Consider the following 23,229-nt stretch of genomic DNA (forward strand, 5'->3'; position numbering starts at 1 on the left):
AAAAAAATAAATAAACTCATCATTCATGTGAAGTCACACAGTTGTTCAAAGTTGGAGGCCAAAGTATGGACCAAGGGGCTCTAACTCCAGAACTTTCTCCCATTTGCCAACCACAAGGGTTGTCTGTATCTTTATTAAACCAATGTAGATAACACAGTTGAACTACTTGTATATGTTACAGATTTGTAATACTATTTAGAAAACCTGCCCATTATCTAGTCTACCCATCAGAGACTCACTGACCTCCCATCTTCCATAAATGGGGAGAAAGTACTTCCTTTTTTTTTCTTTTCTTTTCTGGTTTTTGTTTGTTTGTTTTGTTTTGTTTCTGGGGTACTTGGGGCTTACTCCTGGCTCTGCACTCAAGGATTACTTCTAGCGGGTTAGGGGAACCATATCGGGTGCCAGAGATTCAACCCAGATAGGCTGTGTGCAATGCAAATGCCCTACCCACTATACTATTGCTCTAGCCCAGATAAACACCTTTTAAGCCATATATGCTAGAGAAACATAAGCAATTATTATTTCGATCACAATCTCTATATTCTCCTACTCAGTTATGCCCCAACATGTTCTCTCTGGTTAATAAGATACACTTAAATGACTGGAGATGCACTGCACTTTACAGGCCTAATCTCTGTCATCAGTTTGGGTGGCTGATGTGAGTGAAAAGCATGGGCATCAGACAGAACCGCTGCTTCAGAAAAAGTGGCCTGCGGTGTGTGAGGTGGATGGAGGATCCAATCTAATTTCTAAAGAAATGAGGCAACTTTGAAGCTAATTCCACTCACCCACCAGCTCAGGGTTGCACATGCTGCTGGGATCATTTCCTGCAGTCTTGAAAAGATTGCAAGTGAATTCCCCGGCAGAGACAGGTTACACCCAGCACCCTCTCCAGTGCCTAAGGCTCAAGAAGAATCCTCACCCCATTTTCTAGAGGGAAAACACCAACATCTAGTGCTCCAAAATGGAGATGAAGCTGCAGGGAAGGCAAGTGAAAACCCACCTTCCCTCAGCAATAGAGCAGCCTAGCTAGTCCTCTAGAGGGAGCGGCTCCCAGGAGTTGGGCATTGCACATACAGCACCTGGATTTCATCTCTCTGCCCACACTCAAGCTCTGCTCAGACTCAAGCAGGTCAGTCACGTCCAGCCAAGTAGAAGAGGGAAGCAAGGGTGAACTCGTCTCCTCTAATGATTCTATGTCCTTCTTTTGGAGGGGTTCCTAAGCATAGTTAAACCCACTGTGAGCAGTAATAATGCAGTCTAAAGCATGAAAACATGCTTGCAAGAATATTCCAAATGGAAGCATAAGGGATGAAGAGTGGGGGACCGGAGCAATAGTACAGAAGGGAGGGAGTTTGCCTTGCATGCGGCCGACCTGGGTTCGATCCCTAACATCCCATATGGTCCCCCAAGCACCACCAGGAATAATTCCTGAGTGTATATCCAGGAGTAACCCCTGAGCATTACCAGGTATGATCCAAAAAGCCAGAAAAAAAAAACGGTGGTGAGTGCAGGGCCAGAGAGAACATACAGGGGCTAGAGCAATAGCACAGTGGGTAGGGCATTTATTTGCCTTGCATGCAGCCAACCCGGGTTCGATTCCCAGCATCCCATATGGTCCCCTGAGCACCGCCAAGAGTGATTCCTGCGTGCATGAGCCAGGAGTAACCCCTGAGCATCGCCGGGTGTGACCCAAAAACAAAACAAAAAAAAACCAGAGAGAACATACAGAGAGTAGGGTTTCTGCCTTGCATACGGCCACCAGGGTGTGATTCCTGGCATCCCTATACAGTTTCCTGAGCCTTGCCAGGGGTAGTTCCTGATTACAGAGCCAGGAGGAACCCCTGAGCATCTCTAGGTATGGCCCAAAACCAATAAAAAAAAAGAAAAAAAAGAAAGAGTGGTGAGTTCTAGAAGTGGAAAGTACTAAAAGTCAGAGCCGGTGCTGACAGCATCTCTCTTAGTTTCATGTCCCCGAGTCCACAGTCAAATCATCCAAGCAGATCCAGTGTCTTCAAGAAGCTTTTTCACCCTGCCCAGCTAATACACAAAAGAACTCTCTCATTCATCACCACCCTTGGCCCAAGACACCAGTGTCACTCGCAGCCAGGTAGCAGGACCATACCACATTCTATATTCTCTCCATGACAGGCCACTCTCTACCCAAAAAAAAATCATATGGTAGTGACCAGAGGAGACACGTGATCCTATAACCTAGAGGATTCTGGAGAAATGGTGGGGCAGCAACCTACGGACGGAAGCAAAGAAACCAGCCAAAATAAAACTATACATTAGAACACTCACAGTGCTTTACTGATCATGCACATAGTAAGAAAATAAAGAATCGAAGGCATGGTACGTTACCCAAAAGCCCTGCTAAAGACCGCATGTCCTTCTCCATCAGCATGTAAATCTCCTCCTCTGAGAAGCGGCCAATGCCGTGGCCGTGCATCTCGCGCTTCACAATTCCTTTCGTTATGTGGCACACGACCCACCTCAGCAGGTTACTGAAGGGACCACCACCACTAAGGGAGAGCATCTTCCGGGTCTCAGTGAGATTGTCCACCCACTGGCAATAAGCTAAGGTCCTGGAATTGCGTGGAAACAAGTTACTACGGTGCATCAGGTACACAGCAAGCTCCACAAAGTCCATTTCCAATGAGTCATTCCGAATGGGCCATACTCTGGAGGAATGAGTCATTGCACCTTTTACAAAGAACATGGGAATGGCAGGTATTACAACGGGCTCTGGGTAATGCCTGCACTTCAAACCTGTGAGAGGAACCACAGTGAATCCAGAGAAAAAATGCTTGTTGCAATTCCTTCAAGCCTCAGCATCCCCCACCACATCCCCACACCACCCACATCCCCTCCCCAAAGGCCCTCCCAAGGCTCTGCAACTGCTTTTCCTTCTGCAATCTCAGAGGAAGCGAGTGGAATCCCACTTTAAAGGACTTTTAGGTAGGGAAGTGAGGATCTAGGGGGTGGGGCATGGGAAGGAGGCAGCAGAGACCAGAGAGCTGGCTTTATTCTTTCCTGCGGAAGTCACAGAAGTCATGGTTACACAGCTTTCTGCTCTGTGGCAATGCATTCTTCTGGGTGGTATGCTTTGCAAATGCTGTGTATAATTCTTGAGTTTTTTTGAAAAAAAGAAAACTTGTCTCTGACAGAGGATCAGGAGTTGATACATCTGTCCCATTTTATTATAAACTCTATATTAACAATAAGTGTCGTGGAAATATTTCACTCTTCCAAAAGCCGACAGCTTTCAGCTGGTCCTCCAGGACATAAAAGTGAATGCAGTTTTTCCAGTGAAATTTTAAAATATCTGCTCCTGGTGTACTTCATAAGTCATTCATTCTAATTTATACCATGAAGAAAAATAATAAAGCAATGCAAATACCAAAGAAAATTGATTCATTTTTTTTCATGTTGATTGCACCTGAAGCAAACTCACCCACCCAGATGCATCTAGAGAATAAATAGGGAAAATTAAGCTGCTATTTACTCTTGATGTATTATATGGTCACGGTACCCAGGTCTGAGCGGATTTTGTTCTCCCAACCTATGCAATTACAGGAATGGGTTCTTTTGGGTTGAGTATTTTAGGGAACCGACTGAGGGGTGCTAAGAGGTGCTACCCCTGAGTAGGTGTTGGGGCATCATTCCTAACATCTAGTAACACCTAGACCACGGGGTTCTGGTTGAACCTGTACCTCTGGCATGAAGACATGTGCATGAGTCCTTGGTTCTAATTCTCTGGCCCCAACAGGAATGCTTTAATGGTTCATAGTTACTGATAGAGGGGTCAGAGTGATAGTACAGTGGGTAGGGCATTTGCCTTCCCTGCAGTCAACCTGGGTTCAATCCCTGGCACCCCATGGTCTCCCAAGCAATACCAAGAATAGTTTTTGAGTGCAGAGCCAGGAATAACCCCCTAGGCATCACTGGGAGTGACCCAAAAAGCCAAAAAAAAAGTTGCTGGTAGATAGAAATAAAAGCATTTTCAATTAAGGTTGAATAAACTGTGGGAGGGCAGATATAAAATAGCTTCATTGATCCTGATAACGAGAAATGAATGATGTACTAGTCATCCTCTTCATTTCTTCCAGCATTAGTGGGCACAGCTGTAATGGACACTTTGAAAATATTGGAAGGGTGAAAAAATATCTTTAGAAATTTTTGCTACTTTCCACCTAAAAAAAGAAACCTGAAATTTTTGCCATTTTATATAGTTCTATTGATTTGCTCTCGCCTTTAAAAAAAAGAAAAGACTCCTCTAAAATTTAAACAGTCCTGATTTCATTGAAAAGTCCTATAGTCAATTTCAATATATTCTGTTCCACAACCATAACTTTTTCACCATCTTTAAAAAAGAATGCCTACAAATTCTGTTCAAAATATTAGTGTACTATTTCCCCCTAATTTTCTCAAAATAAAGAACTAAGGAACAGGGGCCAGAGAGACAGTAAAGCTGGTAAGGTGTCTGCCTTGCATGCAGCCAACTGGGTTTGACTGCCAGCATCCCATATGGTCCCCTGAGCACCACTGGGAGTGATTCCCAAGTACAGAGCCAGGAGCAACCCCTGAACATAGATAGCCAGGTATTCCCCCCACCATCACCACCAAAAAAAGAAGTAGTGAAGCAATTTTATTTAAAAGAAAAAAAATTACATTACAATAGTAACTAATAAGTAATCAAATAGTGAATAATATTTAATCAAAGCAGTCAACAGATCTTCGAATAAAATATCTCACCATTGATGGGTGTTGGAACACTGTATGAGTGAAACCCAATCATGAACAACTTTGTAACTGTGGATCTCACAGCAATTCAATTTTTTAAAAAATCTCATGTTTATTCTAGTAAACTATATAAACATGCAAGCCACACAGCATTTTATTTGCTCCTCTGTTTTATACCTGTGGTAATGAAGGTGACAACTTTTACTTTCTATTAGAAAAATGCTTCAGGCTGGAGAGAGTCCTGGGTCTAGCCTCATAAGCACCTGATCCCTGCACCCCATATGGTCCCCTGATCAGTGCCAGAAGTGATCCCCAAAATGCTGCCCTATCTTTCACAGTATTAGAAGTAAATAACCTGAGAATAAAACTAAATTTTCCTGGGACAGGGAGACAGTTCAAAGGGCTAGAGTGCATCGTTCCATGCAGGAGGCCCCAGATTACAGAGAGCCCCATCATGTCAGGGTCCCAAGCACAACCAGGGGCGACTCCCAAGCAACAAGTCAGGAGTACCCCATGAGTACTGCATGGTGTAGTCCAAAATCTGAACTAAGTTACCCTAAGTTAAACATGAATAGCATCCCGGGAGTATCTAAATTATCTAAAAAGAAGGAATTTGAGGGGCCAGCAGATATGGAGCTTGCTTTGCACACATCAGCCTAGGTACATCAGGTCCCCTGAGCACCTCCATAGTGATCCCTAAGAACAGAGCCTGGAGCAAGAGGTGGATGAGGAGGAGGAAGACGCGGAAGAAGAAGAGACAGAGGAAAAGGGAGAGGACAATGGAGTTTTGTGGTTTCCAAACCAAAAGGTTGACATGAAGAAAACACACTCTGTATAGACCATCTATACTAGTATTAGCTGGGTGAGCAGATTCTCCAAGCAGAGCTGGAGGAGCACTGGCGCTGCTGAACTGTAGGAACCTCAGGAAAGGCAGGAGCCACTGAAGAGTGTACGGCTGCGGAGCGCAGGCACAGAGGTTCAGGACCACCTGCTGAAAAATGGTGCTAAGACCCTTTGAAAGTAAAACTTAACAACAGAAAACTTCGACGCAGATAGAAAACATGACTGGATGCATAGCTATGTGAAAAAAAGGCTAAGAACAGAGGGGGGAAAAGCCAGAGGAAGGCACATTTGTTACAAAATGAAGAAAAGACAAACTGACATTGGCAGAGGAGAGAGTGTCCTGGGAAGATTGGGAGAAACATGGAGAAATAAGGAAGAGAGGGCCAGGAGACAGCTCAATGGGCTGGAGCACTGCATGGGAGCAGCCCCTGTGTACCGCCAGGTGTGGTCCAAAAACAATGAAAGACATGAGGAAAACTGGAGGTACAGTGCAAGGAATAAAGAAAAATCAAGTACCAAATCGAGTGCTTTGAGGTGTAACCGTGACTAATTCACTCACTGTGGAACACATCTCACTGATGAAAGATAAGCTCATCTATCGCTTCTGAAGACTCCCATGGGATCTCTAAGTGAGGCTGTTCAGAAGATTACAAACTCACAAAGGAGGCCCAGACACATGTGAGAGAATTTATAGGCACTATTTTATGACCAACTTGTGATCACTGTAAAGCTGTGAAAGGTGGTGCCTGAGGGAGTTTCTAGAGTGAAAAGTGGGTAGCTGGGATAGCAGTTCAAGGCCAACTTAGAAAATGAGAAGGCCAGGTCAGGAGAGATAGCAGTGTGGGGTAAGGTACTTGCCCTGAGCCAAGTTTGATCCCCAGCATGCCCTCTGGTCCTCCAAGCACCACCAGGAATGCCCCCTGAGTGTGGAGCCAAGAAATCAGCTCTGAGCACTGCCTCCAAACAGAAGAGAAAATGAAAATGACAAGGCCAGCTTAGAGAGAGAAGGATGGGTATGCACTGTCTGTGAGGGAAACAGAGGAGGCAATAGCGGAAATCAGGGGCGACAGCAAGAAACAGGGTTCACGCAGGATGAACCCTGCACACCAGGTAGTTAAGAGTGTGAAAGACAAGATGCAGACACAGGGAGTTGTGGGTTACAGGTGGGAACCGAGCTCAGCGATACATCTCTGCTCTCCTCTGGGTTCTATCATCAACACTGCAAAATCAAAGAGAAGTTCACAGGCTACATTAGCAGATGTGGAGGGAAGAGGTGGATGTCTGAGTAGTGCACAGAGGTTCTCTAGCTATACTGGCGGACTGAACAGAGGGGCCTCGGGAGCTGGTAAAGGGATTAGGAAACCTGCTTGCATGCGCCAATCCCAGTTTTAAGCCCTGGCTCCATATATGGTCCCTCGAGTCCTGCCAGGAGTGATCACTGAACAAAGCCTGGAGTAATAGCAGAGTCAGGTGTGACTCCAAAAGAAAAAACAACGCAACCAAAAACCACTGGGTGGATCTAAATGTTGCAACAAGAGGCAAACTGAGAAGCTGTTGTGTCTTCCTCTTCTCTGTCTATTCTTTCATTCTCTGTGCCCAGAATTACAGCCCAGCATCAAGGCGGAGATGCAAACAGGGAGAGGCAAGGCTCTTCATGGATCAGAGACAGAGAAAGACTCATAAACATCAAATTGCAAAGAAACTGCTGCTTTGTGAGCTCCCAACCCAATCACTGCAGGTAGAAACTCCTGCCCCACAGCATCACAGCCAAGCTCCTCTCCTCCCACCATCAAGCTTCCTGCCGACTGCGCATGTCTGGTTCCCCCTGCCTGACCCTCTCTGACCAAGGCCACAGTCTCTGCTCCTTGCTGCAAAATTCAAAGAAATCTCCCTTCTCTGTTTATCCTTCTGAAACTTCCTGCAGCACTTAATCACTATCGGTCTCTTTCTTAGAAATCTCCCTCCCTTCACTTAGACGTACCTCCCTACTCTTCCTCTCACTTATGACACGCTCCTAAGATTTTCATCTTTATTTCTCCTACTTCCTTATTCCACGTTCATAAGGCGATCTAGTTCACATCTGTGATTTCAAGCTGGAGACCCCGACCCCACCATCAACAAGAACACCAAATGCATTCCCAAGCCCCCCTCCAAGCTCTCTGCCCTGAGATCCATCCATCGATCCATGCGAGGACCCTTCAGAGGTACACACCAGCGTTAGCAGCACTGAACTCCTCTTCCTTCCCTTCAGATCACCTCACCAGATCAGAAAGGATGCCAAGAGTTATGCTGGACTGCTCCCTCCTCTTCTCTCCTGCCAGCCCCCACCTGGGGATCTGACCTCTCCAGTTCTGTCAACAGCCTCGCAGCCCTTCACCATCAGTCACTTCTCACCCAAGGACATGCCTTGAGCAGGTCCCCAGATACTACTCCAGCAACTTCAGAAGCCCTCTGCTCCATGGGCACCAAAAAAGGCTCCGAAAATACAAATCTACTGGCATCACACTGCATCTCAGAGTCAGTCTTACCTCCCCATGGCTCCTCAGTTTGCCATGCCAGCCTCCTTCCCCTTAGCCTGACCCCTTACAGTTGGCCATTCCCTGCCCGTCTCCTACACTGCCCACCAGGTACCAGGCACACAGATTTGTGGGCCTCTCCAAACACCTGTCTCTGTACTTCTGCACATGCTACTTCCTCCTCCTTCATGGCCTCATCTTCCGCCACTAGCCAGATCCAGCCCCAGCTACTCTCTAGCTGAGACATCTCCTCTCAGCAACCTTCCCTTCTTCTCTCCACCAGGTGCCATCTGCCTTTCCTGGCTTCTGAGAATTCCCCCTTGCCATCATCCCAAGGGCCTGGGGTCTCCCTCCAGCCTGCCATCCATAGAAGGGCAGACACAGCATCACGTGGCCTTTCTTCCCACCAAGCCCCGCAACCCCCCCATCTGGCTACGTGCCAGACCATGAGCAGCAATTCATCAAATTCTTTGAGAGAATGACTTATTGATTGAATGAATAATGACTCTGCTAAGTCCTGTTTCCAAAGGATGACAATAAAAAGGAAAGTGGGGGATCCCTGTGGAGAATCCGAGGACACGGTTACTCCAAAGCAAGAGAGACTAAAAAACATGAAAAAATGGGGCGGGGGAGGAGGGAGGACAGGAGGCACACATGGGTGGTGGTGGAGGTGGAGAATATAGGCCACAACCAGCCTTGTTCGGGAGCTATTTCTGACTCTGTGCTCAGGAGTGACCCTTGGAAGTGCTTGCTGGTGCTGTGAATACAAAACATGGTTGGCTGCATGTAAGACAGGTTTGCAGCACTGTTCACAGTAGCCAAAATCTGGAAATAACCCAAGTGTCCAAGAAGAGATGACTGGTTAAAGAAAATTTGGTACACTTACACAATGGAATATTATGCAGCTGTTAGGAAAGATGAAGTCATGAAATTTGCTTATACGTGGATAGACATGGAGAGCATCATGCTAAGTGAAATAAGTCAGGAGAGGGACAGACACAGAATGACTGCACTCATGTGTGGAGTGTAAAATAACATAACATGAGATTGACACCCAGGAACAGTAGATACAAGGGCCAGGAAGATTGCTCCATATTTGGTAGCCTGCCTCATGAGAGGATGGGGAGAAGGCAGCTGGAATAGAGAAGGATTACTAAGAAAATGAGGGTTGGAGGAATCGGTTGGGATGAGAGATGTGTGCCGAAAGTAGATAAAGGACCAAACACAATAACCTCTCAGTATCTGTATTGCAAACCATAGTGCCCAAAAGTAGAGAGAATTGTCTGCCATGGAGGCAGTGGGAGGGTGGGAAAGGTGGGGGTATATTGGGGACATTGGTGGTGGGGAATGTGCACTGGTGGAGGGGTGGGTGTTTGATCATTGTGTGATTGTAACTCAAACATGAAAGTTTGTAACTATATCTCACGGTGATTCAGGAAAAAAAGAAAAGAAAAGAAAAAAGGACAGATGTCTTAACCCCTGGAATCATGAATTCTTTTTCTTTCCTTTGGTTTCTGGGTCATATCCAGCAATGCTCAGGGGTTATTCCTGGCTCTGCACTGGTGGTGCTCAGAGAATCATGTGGAATACCAGGGATTGAACTCAGGTCAGCTACATGCAAGGTAAGCACCCAACCTTCTGTCCTATCACTCTGGCCCCTATAATCATGAACTATTAAAGTGAAGAGGATGGTAGTATCAATACGAAAATTAGTCTAGGCTGGGCATTTAAAATAATTTATCATTCTGACAGCCTCATTCAGGAAATTGATACTTATTTTTACCACAAATGACATATCTGATCTCTCCTGCAAAGGGGTGAAAGAGTTGTTTGTTTTTTTAAAGATTGATTATCTTCATCAGAACAGAAGAACAAGTCCTACTAAGACTTTTTATGGAGATACAAAAAAAAAAAAGAAGGGGAAAAAATTAGCATTTGGTGCTTTAACAGAGCTATCTCTTGTGAAAACCTAACATGGTAAAAAATATATTGCACAAGACTAACATTTGATAAAAATCAAAACTCAGTACAAGGCTTCCCAACAATGAAAATGCCTTTCCCTATGTCATGCTGTCTTTGTCATCCTTTGTTTGTATTTGAAATGCTCCAAGGTGTATATATAGTAAGTTTCAGAAAGGCAAGTTTTGCAGGCATTGGAATCCAAACAGAAACTCCTCACTGAGCGAAAGGAATGAACAAGGAAGAAAAAAGGACAAAAATGGGGATAGAGCTTATGAATCAAGCCCTGGGTTTGATCACCTTTACCGCAGGGCACCCTGGAAAAGAAAAAAAGGGAGGGGAAAAAGGAAGGAGAAAGGGGGCACAGTGGGTAGGGCATTTGCCTTGCACATGGCTGACCCAGGTTCGATTCCCAGCATCCCATATAGTCCCCCGAGCACTGCCAGGAGTAATTCCTGAGTGCATGATCCAGGAGTAACACCTGTGCACTGATGGGTGTGACCCAAAAAGCAAAAAAAAAAAAAAAAAGAAGAAGAAAGGAGAAAGGAAGGGAGGGGAGGGGAGAAAATAAAAGAATGCATTAATCAGCTGCAATAGAAAAAGACTCAGATTTTCTCAAAGGATCCCAGACCTCTATTCACTGAAACTATACCAAAGTCAAAATCAAAATTTTAAAAAGTTATGGCTAACCTACAAGCAAATGTGAATTGTCTGTTCTAATGTCCCAAATTTTATGAGTGAAAAGGTTGTGACTAGATAGACAACAATGTCCTACCCCCCTTCCCTAGGAGTTGAAGAGGTTTTTTGGGGGGGGCGGGGAAAGCAGGCGGGGAGACATTGCGCTCCACCCTGTGGTCTCAGGTGCCATTCCTGGCTCTGTGTTCAATGGTCACTCCTGGCAAAGCTGGTACCAGAGATCAAGTGGGGTTGGCTGCCTGTAAGGCAAACACTGTTCTACAGCCCTGAGTTGGGAAGACTCACTGGTGTCCTGTTCCACCTCATTGGTGTCCACAGGAAGTATGTCACACAAAAGAAGCTATAATGTCTTACCATAAATTGATTTCATTCCAGTAATTTGACTCACCTCTCTCAAACTGTCCGCATTTAAGCTAATATAAGCATTCAGTGGAACAAAAAGAAAGAAACCCCTGTTTTCCTCATCTTCAATTATATTTATGATGCAAATGGGACAAAACTGAATAGATTTCAAGTACAAGAAAAACCACTTTGAAGTTGAGTGGTCTTATTTGAACAGACATAGAATAGTGCTTCAGGGCTATGTGGCATTATATAATGGACAACATCCATTAGCTCTGCTATTCATCCTAACTGAAGCTGAGTATTTTTAAGGTGGCAAATGAAAATAAAAACCCGGAATAATTCCAGATAATCAATTCGGCCAGAAAGCCAATTCCCCCCTCTTCCACCTCTGTAAGTATAGTGACCATTCTGGGGCCAGTTGAATGAAAGAATTTATGATGCTCTTGAAGAAAGCCCATTGGTACTCTCTCCTTCATAGCATGGTCGGTTTCCACTCTACAGGTGCAAACTTTGTGTGTGGCCTCAGTACTTAAAAAAGGGGGAGGGGTTGGTTAGGATGAGAAGTGAAGGGACAGCACAGATTCTCTGTGTGTCCTCAAGCACTTTCTTAACAGCAATGACAAGGATCATTGTTCCACTGGGATTTAGAACTCACAAAAGGTATGCTCAGGATCACCCCACAGAAAGAGGATATCTATCTATCTATCTATCTATCTATCTATCTATCTATCTATTTTTTTATTGCTTTTTGGGTCACACCCAGCGATGCACAGGGGCTATTCCTGGCTCTGCACTCAGAAATTACCCCTGGAGGTGCTCAGGGGACCATATGGGATGCTAGGAATCGAACCCAGGTCAGCCGCGTGCAAGGCAAATGCCCTACCCACTGTGCTATTGCTCTAGCCCCAAAAGAGAATATCTAGGGACCAGATGTGGATCAGGGGTGGAACCTGTGCCTTGCACATGGGAGGCCCTGGGTTTGAGATCCCGAGCACAGTAAGTATAGCCCAGATGGCCCCCAAGTACCACATGTTCTGAGCATCACACTACAGGGAGTGGTTCCAGCCACCAGCACTGCTGAGAGTTGCTCTCAGAGGAAGGAAAACAGGCAAAAACACATTACAAGAAGTTGGCTCATGGTTTGGGAACCTAAGGTCACCAAGAAGGGCCTGGTTTTTCTTCTGCTACTAGAAGATCAGGGGAATTAGAATCCTTAAAATGGATGTTTTCACTGGATGTTAAATTAAGGCCTTAGTTTTCACCTTCACTATTTGTTCCTAAAAATAACCCTTGAGTTATTCTGAAGAAATGGCAGCTCACCACCTCCTTAGGAAACTGTTTTTGTAATTTAAAAGTACACTAGACAAATAAAGGTATCCTTAGAATGGTGTACAAATGTCCCAAATAATCCCATGGTTGCATGTACATGTATGTAGCCTGTAAAATTAAGATTCTTTCCTTAACAGGGTACTACCTCTCAAATCTTCCCACCCTCCATCCTCATGCCTACCTCTATTAAATATTTTCCCTTCCATTAAATATTAGCTAAAGCTGTGTAATGAGAGATGTGGAGGGAGAAAATAGCAAGAAATGAACTTCCACCAGGAAGTCATCAAAAAAAAAAAAACACATAAAACTTCTACCACCCAGAGTAGGATGGCTGCTGTCTGAGAAGCCTTGCTTGATCTAAGTCATTCTAGCCAATATAAATTTCATGAACAGAAATCAGAGAGTTGTTGCAAAAGTGTCTGCTAAAACGTATAGCTTTCAGCGCCTCTGCAGGCAGCTGCCAAGTTCTCCACATTAACTGGCCCATTGATCTAATGAGATAGCACTTCGTCAGCCGCACTGAGGTAAGGCAAGAAGACACCAAGGCTCAGAGTAGCCTGCTGCCAGCTCTTCATTGCCCTCCATCATTTCAAAGAGGGCACTGGCAGATAATAAGCAAAGGAGACGGGCTCTATTCCTGAGCTGCAAGCCCTGCACTCTTTCAAATGGAAGCGCCAGGATTCTGCACAGGTTCTTTAAGGAAAAGAGCCCATTCATCCTGGGAAGACAGTGATCACTCCCCAGATTGTCTGTATCCCCACGTCTACTCTCTGACTGGTCCATCTTGCTCCCAGCCCTTTCCCCTGCACAGTAAGAGTGGGAAGAGTAGGAGTGCTTCTGGTCAGCCCCCCAAAAGAAGAACAGAAAGTCACTTAGAATCAAGAAGTGGAAGAGCAGATTTTACATTTAGATAGAGGGATGGGGATGAAGGGATAAAAAAAGGAAGGGGGAAAGGAGGAACCAAGAGCCCCACCAAGTGCATCTCGCGCGGCAGAAGTAACAGCTACTGAGTAAGCGAAAGATCCACAAATATAACACCAAAAAAAAGTGGGCCTAACAATGACTAATCTTTGAAACCAAAGTGTGCAAAAATCAGGGATAAAACTTCTTATCTATAGGCATCTATGGAGGGGTGAGAAAATTACAGACATGAGGGAGAAAGGAAAGGAGCAGATCTACGTGACACTGGGTTCATGAAACATGAGGACCCTCCTCTGCCTGGTCCACAGGGCTCATAGCCAGCACAGCACCCCGAGTGGATCCCCTGCACTTGGGGAATCAGGGAAGCAGGCAGCGCTCTCACACAGCAGCATTCTGCCTGCTGGCTGAAACAGGGATGCCCAGGACATGGAACGAAAACTTGTAGAACAACAGAGCTAGGGTCATTTACTCCAGCTGAAACTCTTAAGCAGAGACTGTTCCCACTTGGGATGTCTGCTGTGACATTTCTCAGACAGAGTGCAGGTTCCTCACCCCAGTAAGCCCATCTAGATCAGGAATCCACCCGCTGCAGCCCAGGGCTGAGAAGTTTTGACATTTTTAGATGAGGTGGAGGGTGGGAATCAACAGACTGTGTTAAGTGAGAGTCAAATGTCAGTACTTTTACTGCCTGAGGCACTGTCCTGCTTATTCATCCATATGCCTCCAGACAGTTGAGGGGTTCCTGGGAGGACACTGTCCAGCAAAGCCTTAAGTAAATGTTTAGTCCAGTCTGCACAGAATATATCCCCCCAGACCTAGAGACCAACTGGCCTAGTCATTGGCCGCTCTAACTATGACCTGTGACTGCTACCTCGTCAGAATGGAGAGAGCTTTTGACAAGGGAGGGTGAAAGAGGAAAGGACCCAGGGTTCACCCTAGCACCCACAGCCCAAGGGGACTCACCAGTAGAAGTGCTCTTCCACCATCTTGGTCACTGCTCTGGAGATGGCTCTTTCATGAGGGCCGAGGTTTTTGTTTAAATTAACTCCAAGTTTCTCTTCCAGAAAGTCAATTATGAATTCTGTGCCAGAAACTTTTTCATTATTATATTCAATCCAAGGCATTTTCCCTTGAGCGGAGAGTTTTCCACCAAAATAGTTCTAAGCAGTGTGAATTTTAAAAAGAAAAAAAAAGCAATATTTTAAGTTTCACTGTTAAGATTTACAAAACCAAACATTCCAACTGTGTACTTGGTAGGGACGATACTATCCAAGTAATGAAATTCAGCACATAAATTTTTTTAAGAAAATAAAGACAGTAATTGAAAACAATAATTATTGGGGCCAGAGATGCTCAATAGACTGAGTGGAGCTCTGCATGCAAGAGGCCTGGGTTTTAACTTTGACACTACATGGTCCCTCAAGCACCGAGGGGATTGAGCCTAGAGTAGAGTCCCAAGAACTGCCAGATATATCCTCAAATTTTTTAAATTTTGTGTTTTTTTATTTTTGTTTGGGGGCCACACCCAGCAGTGTTCAGGGATTACTCCTTGCTCTGCACTCATGAATCACTCATGGGGAAACAAGGGGAATCGTATGGAGTACCAGGGATTGAATCCAGGTCACCTGCATGCAAGGCAAACACCCTACCTGCTCTACTATTGCTCTAGCTGCACTTTTTTTTTCAAGAAATAAAATATTAATAATCTCAAATGAAGATGTTACTCATTCTGGAACATTACTCTCTTTAAATTTATCATGGCCTCTGACATACTGTTTAAAAAAATTTTAAGACAGGAAATATGGAAGAAAAGTAACAATTCTGGCAATAGCTATCTTAATGTATAAACATGCCAAAAACCTAAAATCATGAAAAAAAAACCAGAAGGAGGCATATGCTGAGATGGCTATTAATCACCTCACATAAAAGACATCTGTCACTGTGAATAATGCTCACTAACATTACCCTTTAAATAAGAAAGTATACCACTTAAATATAACAAAATCTATCCATCAGATTCAAATCCCTGCCTGTCAAAATGAAGATTCCTGGGTGACAGCCTAAACCTCTACATCAAAGTTGTGCTAAAAATCCCCCAAAATTTCTGTTTTCTGACAAGCCCCTATCTGGTTTCAATCAAGCTAGAAGCTTATAGTGTCCCAGAGGACACTGGTCCCAGGATGAGATGGGCAAGATTGGGAAAGTGTTGGACTCTAAAATCCCAAAGCTTCAGAGTGAAATTTCCTGCCCATTATATAAAAAATCAAGATCTTTAACACATTGGTGAGGGAATTCTACAATCATGATTGCATTCATTCAGTTTCCTCAGTAAATCAGAATCTTTTCATTCCCAAAGTCGATTTTTAAATAATGAAAGCAAACTGAAGTAGAGCAAAGCTTCACACTCCCTTACTTCAAACTTTATTACAAATATGGTCATCAGCATACTATAATATTGGCAGAAAAATAGACATGGAGATCAGTAGATCTGGATACAGAGCCCAGAAATAAACTCACACATACACGACCAATTAATTTATAACAAAGAAGTCAATAGAACATACAATGGAGAAAGAATAATATCTTTCAACAAACAGTGCTGAGAAAAAAAACTTTCTTATGTGGGAAATCATCCCCCTGACCAAAAAAAAAAATCCCAAGATTGGGATATTTTCCTGGGTAAAACAATTTAAGTGCTAGAATACCGAGCATTTGCAAACATGCACCCAGGAAAGAATAAAATAGCAGGAAAAACTAGAATAAATGACAAAATATATGCTGGCTTCAAGCATGTGCCAGGCACACATAGAACAAAACTACTTAGGGTTTTTTGGACGTAGGGAGCAACATGGGAAAAAGAAGAACAGGAAACTGTCAGACTTTATGTGGACAATAGTCAAAAATGCCAACCCAATTGGCATTAGACAATCTTACACTATAATTAAAACTTAAACTGAATAAAACAACTTGAACATCAAAATCTGGAAACAAAAAGAAAGTTATCAAAGGCAGGGGCAAGAGCTTAAAGGACTTAGCTCAGGCTTTGCATACAGAGACCCCTGGTAGGCTTTGCATAGAGCTGGAACCTTGACCCCACATGGTTCCCTTAGCCTACCAGGTGTGGCCCAGGTGACCTAAAACATAGCCCGGTGGTTCCCCAGGCAACACCTGAGGTTCTGGTGGTTTCCAGCACTGCCAGCCCCAACACCTGCATAGGTGGATCAAGTGTTGCCAGGAGAAGCTCTGGAAGTCCCTGAGCACTGCTTGAGAGGCACCCCCAAGAGAAACAAAGGCAGTCAATGTCTAGATACTGGTCACTGCCACTACATCACAAGCAAAGAAACATGAAGAAAATAAACAAGTGGAACCACAGGAAACCTTAAAGTTGCACAGTACAGGAAACTATGGACAGAAGGCAGATGAGGTCCACTAACCCGGAGAAAGTTAAAAGCCATTTCAAATTATATATTTGATAAGGATTTGATATCCAAAATAATAGAGAACCCATACAACTCAACTGCAGAAAAACTATCTGGATTAAAAAGTGAGCAAAAGACTTGAATAAATATTTTGTCAAGCAAGACATATAAACAGATGGCGAACTGGCATAAGGAAAAAAATTCTTATCCCTGATTACCAGGTAAATGAAGGAAATGAACTCAACACTACAGTGAGAATTCACCTCACACCTGTGAGAACAGCCTTAGTCCAAGAAGACCAGAAATAAGTGCTAGTGAGGTGTGAAGAAAAGGAACTCTTGGCAGCATTGGCAGGAATGTAAGTTGATGCAACATCTATGGAAAAGTCTGATGACCGCCCTCCCCCCCAAGATATTAAAAATAGAAGATAGGAATTCCATTCCTAGGTATCTCTCAAAGAATACAGAAACACAGACTGGAGAGATAGTGCAGGGTTTCGGGTACCTGCCTTGTATGCATCCAAGCCCAGTTCAAACAGCACTGCACAAGGACCCCAAGCACTGCCTGCAGGAGACCCTGAACACAGAGCTAGCTGCAGCCCAAAAGCAGGGTGTGGCCCAAATGTCTTCTCACCCCTCCCAAACCCACTAATTTGAAAAGGCATCTGCTCTTCTATGCTCACAACAATTCTATCTGTAATAGCTAAGCTATGGAAACTATCTCAGAGCCCAAAGACAGATTAGTCGATAAAGAGATATACTTTACAGCATACTGCTCTATAAGCAAAGATGAAAGCTTGCCTTTGCTACGCAATGGATGAAAATGGACTCATGCTTCATTAGAAATCAGTCAGAATGAGAAAAACAAATACCAGAAGATTCTACTCATATATGTATATAGTTTAAAAAATAAAATCAGGGGCTGAAGCGATAGCATAGTGGGTAAGGCGTTTGCCTTGCACACGGCCGACCCAGGTTCGATTCCCAGTATCCTATATGGTCCCCAAGCACCACCAGGAGTAATTCCTGAGGGCATGAGCCAGGAGTAGCCCCTGTGCATCGCCACTGGCTGTGACCCAAAAACCAAAATAAAATAAAATAATAAAATAAGGGGTAAAGGGTAAAGGGGTAAAGGCCCTCCCGTTGATCGTCGATTTGCTCGAGCGGGCCCAGTAACGTCTCCATTGGAGACTTTGTTGTTACTGTGTCTGGCATATCGAATACTCTCGGTAGCTTGCCGGGCTCTCCGAGAGGGGCGGAGGAATCGAACTCGGGTCGGCCATGTTGGCCGCTTGTAAGGCGAACGCCCTACCCGCTGTGCTAACAAAATAAAATAAAACAAGGGAACAAATCACTGCCATGCTCACGGCCAGACTCCACAGGCTCGGATGAGCCGCATTTATGAGTGAATCTGTTGAAAAACTCAGGCACGAGGGCTTTGTGACTGAAATATCCAGGCTCCCACAAAACAGGGATGGTTAACTGCCCCCCATCCTCCCCTGTTTTTCCAGAAGCCTGGCAGTCATGCCCATAAACTGCCTCTGGCCCAAATAAGCTCATTAACTGGCCCTGATCCAGAGACTCATATGTAAATCTTCAAAGAGATCAGTGAGTTGCAAAGATGCTTCCAGACTCCAAAGTCACCATCCAGTTAAAAAACTTGACCCTAGGTGTACCATCTCATCAAAATTTTTGAATTCCTGGAGCATCTCATACTCTGCATCACTGATATGCCAGGAGTAGTAAAAAAAAAAAGTAGAAGGCAACCAATCTCAATTAAGAAAATATTAACACATAAGGTGTAACCTGTAACAACATGCTAATAATCTCTTATACAAGAGCTTAATTATTCCAGGGTGAGATACAACAACCTTCACACACTTTCTTTTGAGAAAATCTTTTTTTATCTTTTCTAGTGAATTAATCATAACAAGCAATATAAAATAAATAATTTAGGGCCTGCAATTTGTACAGGCTAGGCTGGTGGTGGGAAAATAGGAAATAATGGTGGTGGGAATGTATAATGGTGGTAGGATTGGTGCTGGAATATTGAACGTAATAAAACACTGTGGACAGTAAAAAAATTAAATTAAAAGAGGGAATTAAATTAAAAATTAAATTAAATTTTTAAAAATTTTAATTTAATTTAATTTTTAGAAAAAGGGAACAGACAGAGCCAAAAGCAAAACGCCCATGGATGCTGACAACAGAGGCAAGATGGAGAGAGGAACAAACTCTAAGGTAGAGAACTACCAATGGACTGTGGTGAGGAATTAGTGGGAATTTGGTGGTGGGTGTGCTGTGGTCACATACTTTGAAGGAGGCATGAAACTTCACTCTTAAGTGATACATAGTGCTGTATATACCTCAACAAGCAAATAATGTACTACACATGCACAAACATATGAGTACAACTACAGACTTAGAATATACTCTTGGGTTGTGGCCAGTGGCATGTATGAGGTCCTGGGTTCAATTCCCAGCAACAGAATGCAAACATACGTGAACATACTCTATATTCTAGATATGCATTGGCCAACTCTAAGTAAGCCAAGTAGAAAAAATATTCAGCATTTAATTTTCGAAGTACAATTGTGTATCTCACGATTTGTTATTTTTCTATGTATACCTGTTCAAAATAGTATTTCTATTTGGTTATGAAAGTTAAACTACCACCCCACTCTGTTTCAATCTGTGGTTTTCTTCTTTCTCTCCCTTTATTTTTGCTTTTATATACATTACTGTAATAAATACACGGTGACAAAAATTAGCTTTTCAAGCGTTAAAGTATACTTGAAGGATAAATATCTATAGGTAAATGACTCTGATTTTATTTGAGATATAAAATTACATAATTTAGGAAAAAATAAAGGTTGTTTTGTTTGTTTTTGCTTTTTGGGCCACACCTCATGCTGCTCTTAACTGGAATCACTCCTGATAGTGCTTGGGATATATGGGCTGTCAGAAATAGAACCTGGGTTGGCTGCATGCAAAGCAAGCACCCTACCTGCTGTACTATCATTGCAGTGCCATTTTTTTTTCTTTAAAGTAAAAGTTTTCCTTTGCTCCCAGGCCTTGTCTGGCACACAGATCAGTCAGGTCTCTGTTACATAGATATACACTCACCTTCACTGTTAGAAACAAAATTAAAATGACGTAACTATGTCTATCAAACCATGGACAAGAAGATCCCTCCAGGCAAAGGTATAGATGACAAAAAACAGAGGGTCCTGGGCTAAGAGACCCCTGGTTGAATCATCCTTTTAGACTTATCACCAAAATTTGCCAGACACACCAAGGTGACTTTTTTGTGGGAAACCACTGAGATTAGCAAAGCCGACTAGTGTTTGAGTTATTCTTACCTAAATCAGACCAAGATTTATGTGTGCCTTTCCCTAAAAACAAATAATACTTCTTACCATAGGGAATGGGCTGGAGCAATAGCACAGCGGGTAGGGCTTGTAAGCGGCTGACATGACCCACCCAAGTTCGATTCCTCCACCCCTCTCAGAGAGCCCAGCAAACTACTGAGAGTATCTCGCCCACACGGTAAAGCCTGGCAAGCTACCCATGACACATTCAATATGCCAAACACCGTAACAAGTCTCACAGTGTTACTGGGCCCACTCGAGCAAATCGAAGAAATGGGAAGACAGTGACAGTGACCATAGAGAATTAAAACACAGAATGTGGTGGCAGAGGGAGAGCTCAATGGTAAATACTGAGTAAATACTTTGCATAGGAGGCCTGGGCTCAATCCCCAATACCACATAGTCCCCTGAGCACAGCTGGAAGGGACCTCCAAATAGTGAGCTAGTAGGCCTCTAGCACCACTAGCCCCAAGCCCACCCCTAACAAAATGAAAAAAAAAAATGAAAGGAAAAAAAAATACCCAGAATGCAGAATGCTGAAAAAGTTCAATATAAATATCTTTGTGTCTAGGAATTATGCGTGTGTGTGTGTGTGTGTGTGTGTGTGTGTGTGTGTGTGTGTGTGTGTCCCTCACTAAGCTTGTCAGACCACAAAAGTAGCCTTGAGCATGACAAATGGGTTAGAGCTGGATACCTTAGCCTTTGAAAGGAACCAGGGTCCTGGCCTTCTCAGCTCTTTAAGGGAATGTCACCTTTTGGAAGGCTGAAAAGAAGAGCAAATACTAACTAAATGTTGCTAGCTGCTTTCTTTAGGCAGAACATAATGAAGACTTTAACTGGTCTCTGGCTTTGGTGTCTTGATGCTTTTATTTCACGGCTTATTCTAAAGAGGATCATTCTGAGGTTAACCTGAAAAAGAGTTATAGGGTTTGCTGTTAGCCATATTTTTTCTGTGCAATCTGGAAAACAGAAACTCTTCTGGGAAAACCACGCTCTATAGCTTGACAAACAGACTTGCGTAGAGATTCTGCTACCGTCCTCGATCAGGAACAATAGTGATACTAAACAACTGGACTTGGCACCAATGGACATCAACCCTGATGCTGACTAGGAAAAATGGTACATACCTCTAAAATAGTTGCAGCGTATCTGATAGTCTTATAATTTATATACAATAGATGCAAATTTATCATCTAAAATACCACCTGTTTGATTTCTCTGACTACTATCCATATTCAGAGCCAGAGAGATAGTACAGTGGGTAGGACACTTGCCTTGCACGTGGCCAACCCGGGTTCAATCCCTGGCAACCCATATGGTAACCTGAGTTCTTTAGGAGTAATCCCTGAGCACAGAGCCATGAATAATCCCTGAGCATCACCAGGTGTTACCACCACCCCCTGCCAACCCCCCCCCCAAACCCGCAAAAAAAGAAAAAGATGAAGCCTCTAATTTGTTTCAAGATAATAATTATAATAATAATAATTCCCCTTTCATCTGTCCTATGTAAAATGCATGTATCCGAACCTATACATTATTGGCATAGCAATGAAAGCTATAGAATTTAGGTTTTAAAAGCTTGGCTCCAGGGTGCAGAGATGGTTCCAGGGTTTGGAGTGCATGCTCCATATGCAGGAGCCAAGAGTTCAATACCAAACCCCCCTGGCACTATCATTTATTACTGTTGGACATTGAACCTCCCTGGGCCTCAACTTCCTCATCAACAGAATGGGGCTAGTAACAGTTACTAGGATTAAATAAGAAAATGAACACAGGGTTTGATTAAAGACACCACTCTGCCAAAGCAGAGTTCCAAGAAACTTTTTCTTTCATTTCCTTTTTCTTTCATTTCCTTTTTCTTTCATTTCTTTTTACTCTTAACTAAAAGAACTGTAGGGGGAGAAAAAAATCATTCAAAAGACATTTGCACTCCAATGTTCGCTGTGTCACTCTTCACCATAGTAAAGATCAGATGGGAGGACATGAAACCTTAAAAAGAAATCCCCGGCATCCCAGATGGTACCCCAAATTCACCAGAAGTGAGATCTGAGTGCAGAGCCAGGAACAACCCCTGACAGCTAGATGTGTCACAGAAACCCAAAGTAAACAAAAAATGAAAAGGGAAGGAAGGAAGAAAGGAAGGAAGGAAGGAAGGAAGGAAGGAAGGAAGGAAGGAAGGAAGGAAGGAAATCTGTCTTGGAACTCTGACAAAACACTCTGCCACAGCAGGGTGACCGCTAACTTTGATGCTCAGTTTATGCTCATTAGGCCATTGCATCTTTGGAGTCATCTTAAAAAGTCTCCCCAGCTAAATTTAAGATGATCTGAGTAAAATACACTGAAATACTTCCTTGTACCCTCTAAGAACTTCAGTTTTGCAGCAGAACATTCTTATTTTGAGATGCATACTGAAGTAGTGGGAAGTAAGCTGCCATATTTTTGCAGCTTACTTTTCTGCCCAGTGTGGCCCTCCAAAGGCAAACAAACAAACCAGAAAAGAACTAAATTAAATAAATAAATAAAAGAACTATACAAAACAAAAGATATTCAGTTGTGCTCTTATGTTCAATGCAACACTCTTCAAGAATAGAAAGCAACTCTAGCACCTAAGAACAGATGAGTGGATAAAGAACTGTGGTCCATATACACAAGGAATACTACTCAGCTGTAAGCAAAGAGGAAATCCTGCAGTTCACTGCTAATATGGATGGAACTGGAGAGTGTCATGCTGAGCAAAGTGAGTCTAAGGAGAATGACAATCAAATGCTCTCACCTATGAAGGTGGAATATAAAAAAGCAACAGCCAATGAGAGTAGACTCTGAGAGTCAGCACACAGAACTAAGTTTTCTGGGTTTTTTTTTTTGGTGGGTTTTTTTTGTTTGTTTTTTTGGTTTTTTGGCTTTTTTTTTTTTTTTTTTTTTTTTTTTGGTGGGGAGAACAAGCACTTCTGGCAATGCTCAGGGTTTACTTCTGGCTCTGCACTCAGGGATCACTCCTGGCAGGCTAAGGGAACCATATGAAATGTGGAGACTGAACTGGGTCAGCTACACGCAAAGCAAATGTCCTACCAGTTCTACTATT

General features: G+C 43.4%; 1 protein-coding gene across 1 annotated transcript in view; it reads right to left on the minus strand.

Moving 5' to 3' along the window:
* Positions 1 to 23,229, minus strand: part of FAXC (failed axon connections homolog, metaxin like GST domain containing) — a 78,805-nt gene that overhangs the window by 40,576 nt on the left and 15,000 nt on the right. The window contains exons 3-4 of the mRNA XM_056125105.1: positions 14,322 to 14,518; positions 2,368 to 2,591 (exon numbers count right to left, since the gene is read on the minus strand). Of these exons, the coding sequence (XP_055981080.1) occupies positions 2,368 to 2,591; positions 14,322 to 14,518 (421 nt within the window). The remainder of the gene's footprint in view (positions 1 to 2,367; positions 2,592 to 14,321; positions 14,519 to 23,229) is intronic.

The sequence above is a fragment of the Sorex fumeus genome, unplaced genomic scaffold (genome assembly GCF_029834395.1).
Source record: "Sorex fumeus unplaced genomic scaffold, SorFum_2.1 ptg000054l, whole genome shotgun sequence".
Lineage (NCBI taxonomy): Eukaryota > Metazoa > Chordata > Mammalia > Eulipotyphla > Soricidae > Sorex > Sorex fumeus.